The sequence below is a fragment of the Drosophila busckii genome, chromosome 2L, assembly GCF_011750605.1.
Source record: "Drosophila busckii strain San Diego stock center, stock number 13000-0081.31 chromosome 2L, ASM1175060v1, whole genome shotgun sequence".
Classification (NCBI taxonomy): domain Eukaryota; kingdom Metazoa; phylum Arthropoda; class Insecta; order Diptera; family Drosophilidae; genus Drosophila; species Drosophila busckii.
In genome coordinates, this window is record NC_046604.1 from 7,645,267 (window position 1) to 7,652,966 (window position 7,700).

Sequence of the window (7,700 nt, forward strand, 5' to 3'; positions counted from 1 at the left end):
AGGCAAACATCTTACGGATTCACACAATTCGAACGGATGCAACTACCAGTCCGTTTGTTTGTTGGTTCGTTGCTTGGTTGGCTGGTTGGTTGGTGTGTTGCGTAAAAATTGCGGAAAAAGCCAAAATCAAGTAGAATTTATGATTGCCATAAAATTGCGTGAATATGTAGAAGCCTCTGACTGTAAAAACGTATGCAATGGGCACTCCGACTTGCGACTGCTGAGCACGTAGCCTGCTGCTCCTGCAACAACCAACAGCCAACAAGCAGCTCCTATACCATCCATACATATATGTATGTAGACACAATGTTTGCAATTGGTGCCGTTTGATGAAGCTGAGCTGAACAGCAGCAGCTGCAGCAGCAGTGGCAGCAGTGCTGCTTCTGATGGCTATCAGACTACATAAGAAATGCTATCGGGCAACAGGCAATTCCATAAATCGAGTAAATATGTTAGCCCAAGCAGGCAATAAAAGTGCTGCCCAGCTGCAAGCTGCCAGCTCCGCAGTGCGTGCAACAACATTTCGGCTCATCATCATCATCGTCATGTTGTTGCATTTTGTCGCATACGCCAAGCTGATAAGCATGTCTGTCTCAGCAGCCATTTTCCGGCCTGTCTGCTTGTCTGTCGCTCGGTCTGTGTGCTCTGCACAGAGTTTGTTTATTTGCTGGCAAAATTGTGAAATAATGTGCTGCAATCAATTCGCAATACATGCACTTTGCGCTGCCACTGCCGAACCACAGCACTGACTCTGGTTTGTTGTTTTTTTTCTCCAGCGAGCAGAAAATATGTGCACTCAAGTGTTTTGAAGTGGCAGCTGCCAGCGTAACAACAACGCACACTCCATCTATTCCGGAATGCCGTGATGAATATGTTTACATCCATAACAAAAGATCGCTGCATAGCGTCAATAATGAAGCTTTCGATTCGCTCGCTGTGGTTGCCACTTGGAGTTGTGGCACGTACTGCGTAGCATGCGAGCCATGCATATGGATAGTAACCAGCGAGAAATACCTAAAAGTTTGTTTAGTCTCACTGGCTTGCTTTTCATCAATAAATATATTTTTTTCATTAATTTTATTACATATTTTATACGATTTGACATTCTTTTATACAAACTCCTAGTCAATGACTATTAAGAAGTTGGACAAACTTTATAGCGCGTTTTATATTTGCATAAACATTTGTATAAAAAAACATTAGGTATGCATATTTCCTCCCCTATCTACCACAAATCGCAAAAATATATTTACGCCTACAATTTTAAACGGTTTTGTTCTAAACATTTTAAGAGAGGGTGCGTTTTCTCTCTATAATTTTTTTTTAATCAAAGACATCATTTATAAAGCAGTCTGTTAATTATTAACCTAGATTTTCAGTCTGATATACAAAATTATGGTATAGAAATTTGGGTTTGTATGTTCTTTTCTGGATTTATAAAATGATAAGGCGATTATCATGTTACAAGACGGTCGTGCGACCAATACCGATTCTAACCAGCCAATTTGTGAGGCGAAATTCCAAATTAATAGTTGATAACGATGAGATTGCGGCCGAAGTAACAACACCGTACATATTGCCAGATCGTAGCTATAAATACAAAGAAGGAAAAGTTTACAATGAATTCCTATGTGAACGCGTCGAGTACATTTCCGACTTTGAACTCATGTCCTGCACCATGCGACACTTGGGCACTGGAACAAAGTTATGGTATATTGATCGGAACGACACCAATAACGTATTTTCAATAAATTTTCGTACGCCACCATTCGATTCTACTGGCTTGCCGCATATTTTGGAGCATCTGGCTTTGTGTGGATCGAAGAAGTTCCCTGTCCGTGATCCATTTTTCAAGATGCTTAATAGATCTGTGGCAACAAATATGAATGCGCTGACTGCAGTTGATTTTACGGTGTATCCGTTTTCGAGCAGAAATGAAGTTGATTTTAGAAACATTCAGCAAATATATTTGGACGCCGTTTTCAGGTATTTGTAACTATTTTGTTGCCAATGCGCATATGCACTTATTCTACTTCCTTATTATAGCCCGAATTTATACTATCTAGACTTTCTTCAAGAGGGCTGGCGCTTTGAGCACAGTGATATAAATGATCCGAGGTCTGAAATTATGTTAAAGGGTATAGTTTATAACGAAATGAAAGGAATATTTTCTGAAAATACCCGAATTTTTAAGAGAAGCATGATTAAGAATCTTTTGCCTAGTTACGCGTACAGTTATGTTGCCGGAGGGGATCCATTGGAGATACCAAAAGCAACGTATGGTAATTTAATTAAATTCCACCGCAAATATTATCATCCCAGCAACGCACGCATCTTTTGTTACGGATCTTTTGATCTAGCAAAAACACTAGAGCTACTCGACAAGGACTATTTATCGAAATACAATGTTATTGATAATTCATACAGCCGCTCACCATCAGAGCCCCGATGGTCTCAGCCACGTTATGCCCACACTATTGGTCGCCTTGATAACATGGGTGCTTCTGCCGACAAACAGAATCAAATTGCTATTGGATTGCTCATGTGCGATACGACTGATGTTCAGGAATGCTTTGAATTAAAAGTGCTTACAGAGATTTTAATTCGAGGTCCCAATTCGCCTTTTTATAAATCTTTAATAGAGCCTAATTTCTCTGGCGGCTACAATAAGAACACTGGGTTTTTCTCACTGTGCAGGGATTCGTATTTTATATTGGGCTTACATGACTTAAGCGTGGAAAACTTTAGCAGGTTTAACGATCTATATAGTCAAACCATTTTAAAAGTTGTAGAAAGTGGATTTACGCCGCAACATATTGAAAGTGTTTTAAACAAAATAGAATTGTCTCTTAAGCATCAAAGCCCAGAATTTGGAAATTCGATATTGTTCAGTTCAATGACTCTCTGGAACCATGATGGTAATGTAGTTGACAATTTGCGAGTCTCAGATATGATTGGCAGACTCCGAACACGTCTAAAAGATGATGAGAACTATTTGCAGAAGAAAGTCGAAAAGTACTTCATAAAAAATAATCATAAGCTTACTTTAACTATGGCGCCTGACGAAATGTACGAGAATAATTTTAAGCAAGCTGAGGATAATATAATTAAAGCCACGCTGAATACATTCGACTCAGCTAAGTTGGGCGTAATATATCAGAATGGCCTTAAACTAAAAGAATGGCAAATTGCACCTTACAATCCAAACGATTTACCTTGTGTTTCTATTGGCGATGTTAAAAACCCACTTAGCTACCCAAAGGTAGATATCAAAACAATTGAAGGTGTTCCCACTTATCTCTGCGGTGTATCTACTAATGGAATAACCTATATTAAGTGTTTTTTCAATATATCAGGACTAAGCCAAGACGACGTCATGTTTGTTCCACTATTCTGTAAGGTTCTAAATAAATTCGATACATCAAATCGAAATTTCAGGGAACTAGACGAATTGATTTTAACAAAAACTGCAGGAATTAACTTTAAACTGTTTTTCGTTGAAAATGTAAGGGATGCAAAATCTTACAGAATTGGTATAATGATGACAACACATACTCTTGATAAAAACGTTCCCGATATGTTCGAACTATGCCAGGAGTTACTACTTAATTTTAAACTTGAAGATATGGGAAGACTTAAGATGTTTGTTGAGAACTACATTTCTACAGTATCCAAGAATATCTCAGTTAAAGGACATTTACACGCTATGCTAGGATCTGCTGCACTGGTAACCAGTGCATCGAAGTTAAAGTCTTTATTAACCGGCATTGATCACATTAGTTTCATGAAAGCGTATATTGAAGAAAATAGCACTGAGAATATACTAAATAGATTCCAAAACATTGGTACAAGAGCTTTCAGCAAAAGTAACTTACAAGTGGCAATAAACGCCTCAGAGGCTCAGCACCCCGCAGCCGTACAATGTTTGGAAAGATTCTTAAACTCATTACCAGCGAGTGAACAAGTAATAACCGATCAGGCTGTAGATTTTCTTAATCCTGTATCTTCTACACACCATTACCATATGAGTATTCCATTGAGTTATTGCGCCAAGTCATTTTTCGCAGTTCCGTATTTACATGAGGACCACCCAATATTACGAGTACTTGCAAAATTTATATCTTCCAAGTATTTATTACCTGTAGTGCGCGAGCAAAATGGAGCATATGGTGCAGCGCCAACATTGGATCTGAATGAATAGTCGGTTCCCATAGTTACCCGCGACCCCATCGCAAACAACACTAAAATGTTTGACAACACTTATGAAATGCTCAAGCAAAAGTATAACTAGACAACAGCCTATTGAAGCAAAACTGGGTTCTTCACAATTAGATTGCCGCATCGAACCTGTGATTTTGGACTTGATTATTTTCTTTTTGGCGTATCGCAAGAAATGTATGAGAAATACCGTTGCTCCGTTTTGTCTGTTAAAATTGAAGATCTCCGCATCGTAATTGATGAGTATCTTAAGAAGCAACCAAATCATTTTGGCGAGTGCATCTTGGGGCCTTCCGACACAGTAATAGAAAGGAAATCGAGTAAATTATGCCCATAAAGCCCTAAATAAACGAAAATCCGTTGGTTTCCCTAAGGAATTGTGTTTGGTAGAACTGACGAAAGTTGATTTATCAGATTATAGAGCCTTGAATTTCTGTGTAAGACATTATTTAAATGAATGGCAAATAAAAAATATAGAAAACAAATAATTATTTTTATTGCTTGTGTTATTTACAGGCTTCACATACCAAAAGAAATTTCTTACTTTAAAACGCTTTCGTGACTGTTTCCCAAATTTCATACTTCATACAATTCAATCATACTTACTTGAATATTATATTGTTATTGAATGAATAATTTTAAATTTTGTGTGACTTGCAATAAATTTGAATTCGAAATTGATTTTGTCCGTGTTGCATGGGGACGTGGAAATGTTCTCTTAACTACAACGCAGGCATAGCATCAACAAATATGAAACTAATCATATGGATGCATAAAAATATTTAAAATCAAGGCCATTTTGTGATTTTTGTTGCTTAGCAGGCGGTGCACCTATAGCAAACACCTTATGTATATAACATGGACGCCACGTTGTGTTTTCAAAATTTAGTCGCACTCACAACAACGTGGAAAATAGTTCCGTAATTTGTGTAATATATTTTCTAGCGCTTTACTCGCAGAACAAATAAAAATCATTTTAAAAAGCAATGGAGGCGGAAGAGAGTGTGCGTGGAATATTGAAGAGTGGAACTGCCACAGTGGTGCAAAGCAATATGCTGAAGACAGCTAAATTTGATGAGTTAAACGTGTTGGCGACATTTCATCCGGCGGACAAGGACTACGGCCATATGGTCATTGATGAGCCAAAGACGCCATTTGTATTCGACTCTGATTTGGATCATGACCTAGACACGGAGACTTTGATGGAGAAACTGCGCCTGGCCGCACAGTCGGAGACGCCAGCCTTTGGCATGGACCACGACTCTGATGATTCGTCAGATGATGAAGACTATCCCGAGTCGGTGGAGGAGAAGGTGCGTCGCTTGGAGTTCGAACGTCGTCGCAAGCTGCACTACAAGGAGTTCATGTCCGTGCCGCTGGCACGTCGCCTCATTGCTGACGAGTTTGGTGAGATGAACACCTCCGAGGCCGCAGTAGATGAGGGACTTAACTTAACTGAGAGCTGCTTGCCGGAGGAGTGTCACCAGACAGAATCCGAAGGGAACACTGAATCGGGCAGTCCCCTGCCCTCGCAAATTACAGTTAGAAGCACTAGCATGGATTATACTCCAGTAGTAGTTGTCCCCGAGCCGGGCTTTGCTGAGAATCACAAGTGCTATCATAAGCTCATGGCCGAGCTGAATCCTAGTGAAATACGTTTGTCTCAAGTCTCACGTGCTTCCGAGTAAACGTAATCATGTTTAAGTATGTGTTGTATTTATTGTTCAAATATATGTATGCCTGTCGATTAAAATGTAGTTGCTGTGGTTGCAGTTGCTTTTGTTTTTCCGGAAACGACAGCCTGCTGCTCGAGATTACCCTTTCAGTTGCTGTGCGTGGTGCATGACCAAACTCTAGACAATGCTGCAGCTCAGCTCAGCTCAAGCTGATATGATTAGCAGTCTGTATTGCTACAGCTCTCTCTCTCTCTCTCTCTCTGTTTATCTTCCTCTTTATGACAGTGTCTTGGCCATTTTGCTGCTGCATATTTAATTACGTTTTCTTGGCTTGTCGTTTCCTGTTGCTGCTACATTTTGGCCTGAGAGACTTTTGTCTCTCTGTAATTTCCATTACTTGAGTGATGCAAAAGTTTTCCTAATAACTAATTTCGACGTTTTGTTTAGTGTCACTGCCAAGTTAATTGAAAATTCCTTAGGGCACAAACAGCAGCAGTATTTGCACTTCCTTGCATTTCAGCAAAATATGTTTATGCCTTAATTAATTTTGATTTATTATGGCTGGTCGCAATTCACTGTATCTCAGATAAACAGATGATGCCATTTAAATTTAATTTTGCCAAGCTGATTTCATAGTCTGGACTCTTAGCCCTATTATAAACATTAGCATTGGTTAAGATAACCCCTGGATCAACAGTATTTAATGACTTTAAATATTTATAATAATTATGCCAACTACTTAACATTTGCATTTCTACGAAAAACATACTTGAGATTGAATGCCCATTGATGACTTTTTGTAAGGAATAGAGTAATGTAGCGACTACAAATATGAGTTTTATCGCTCTCTTAGAGCTCATGGGATATAGTGTGAGATTCACACTGTGAGTAAATAAGGTTAGAACATTAGGTACAAAATCTTAAAGTGTGAATTGCCTTGCGCACTTCCAGGCAAACTGCCGTCACACATAAAATAGATCATCACTTAAAGCGTTCATAGTTCTCCTTCTCTGCGGTATTGTCAGCGACTGGAGTTGCTTAATTTATAAATAAATAACGATACTTTAATGCATTAAAAAACAAATAAGTAGACCTTTTACAGTTCTTCTCCCAGCTGGGTAAAATCTTTTCTTAGTGCTGCATGGTTGGTACTTCCATTTCAGATCGCTTATATTTTTGAAAATTATTTCCCTCCCATTTTCAATGAAATTCAAAGAAAACCAATTTATTGTAGTATTTAACGGATTTGTATATTCTCGATTCTTAACATAACTTTTTCAAGGTTTAATCCGTTGCACTCGCAGCATTTTGGTGGCTTTAATAATCACAAACTTAAGTTATTGATTAATCAATTGAATGCAGAGAACGTTATAAATATTTATTTAAAGGCAACAGCCACAAGCATTAAAGCGTAATTGATAAAACGATAAACAACAATAAAAGTAAAGGAAGTTGAAGACAGCGCAGTATGCGTTAATTTTACAATTTAACGCTTAGCATAATTGCCACGCAGGGCGTCAAGTTAAGCAATTTAACAGCAATAAAATCACTAAATCAAAACGTTGGCAGTGACAATCTTTAATGCATTCTTATTTGGTTATTAAATCGATGTGAGCTTTGTAAAAATTGCACAATCTCTCTAATAATTGCATAAAATAGCAGAAAATTTCATGCACTAAATGCTTTAGGGATTTTCTTAAACATTGCATACAACAAACATTGAGCTATCAACATTGCCGTACTTGATAAATATTATTTCATTTTATAAAAGCTTTAAGTTATATAAATATTTGCATCTGAATGCTT

At 38.1% G+C, this 7,700-nt stretch overlaps 2 protein-coding genes across 2 annotated transcripts; both read left to right on the forward strand.

Annotated features, from left to right (window-relative positions):
* Positions 1-1,368: 1,368 nt before the first annotated feature.
* Positions 1,369-4,201, forward strand: LOC108608549 (presequence protease, mitochondrial). Its single transcript, XM_017979647.2, has 2 exons — positions 1,369-1,986; positions 2,047-4,201. Exons 1-2 carry the CDS (start codon positions 1,442-1,444, stop codon positions 4,199-4,201), a joined length of 2,700 nt encoding a protein of 899 aa, XP_017835136.2. The 5' UTR covers positions 1,369-1,441.
* Positions 4,202-5,085: 884 nt separating this feature from the next.
* On the forward strand, positions 5,086-5,997 carry LOC108608551 (protein phosphatase inhibitor 2). Its single transcript, XM_017999970.2, has one exon. The coding sequence runs from the start codon at positions 5,205-5,207 to the stop codon at positions 5,904-5,906; it is 702 nt and encodes a 233-aa protein (XP_017855459.1). The 5' UTR covers positions 5,086-5,204; the 3' UTR covers positions 5,907-5,997.
* Positions 5,998-7,700: the final 1,703 nt, after the last annotated feature.

Coding starts and splice junctions, on each gene's coding strand:
- LOC108608549 (XM_017979647.2), top strand. CDS start 1,442: ATGATAAGGCGATTATCATGTTACAAGACGGTCGTGCGACCAATACCG. Junction 1,987..2,046: donor TATTTGGACGCCGTTTTCAG/GTATTTGTAACT, acceptor TCCTTATTATAG/CCCGAATTTATACTATCTAG.
- LOC108608551 (XM_017999970.2), top strand. CDS start 5,205: ATGGAGGCGGAAGAGAGTGTGCGTGGAATATTGAAGAGTGGAACTGCC.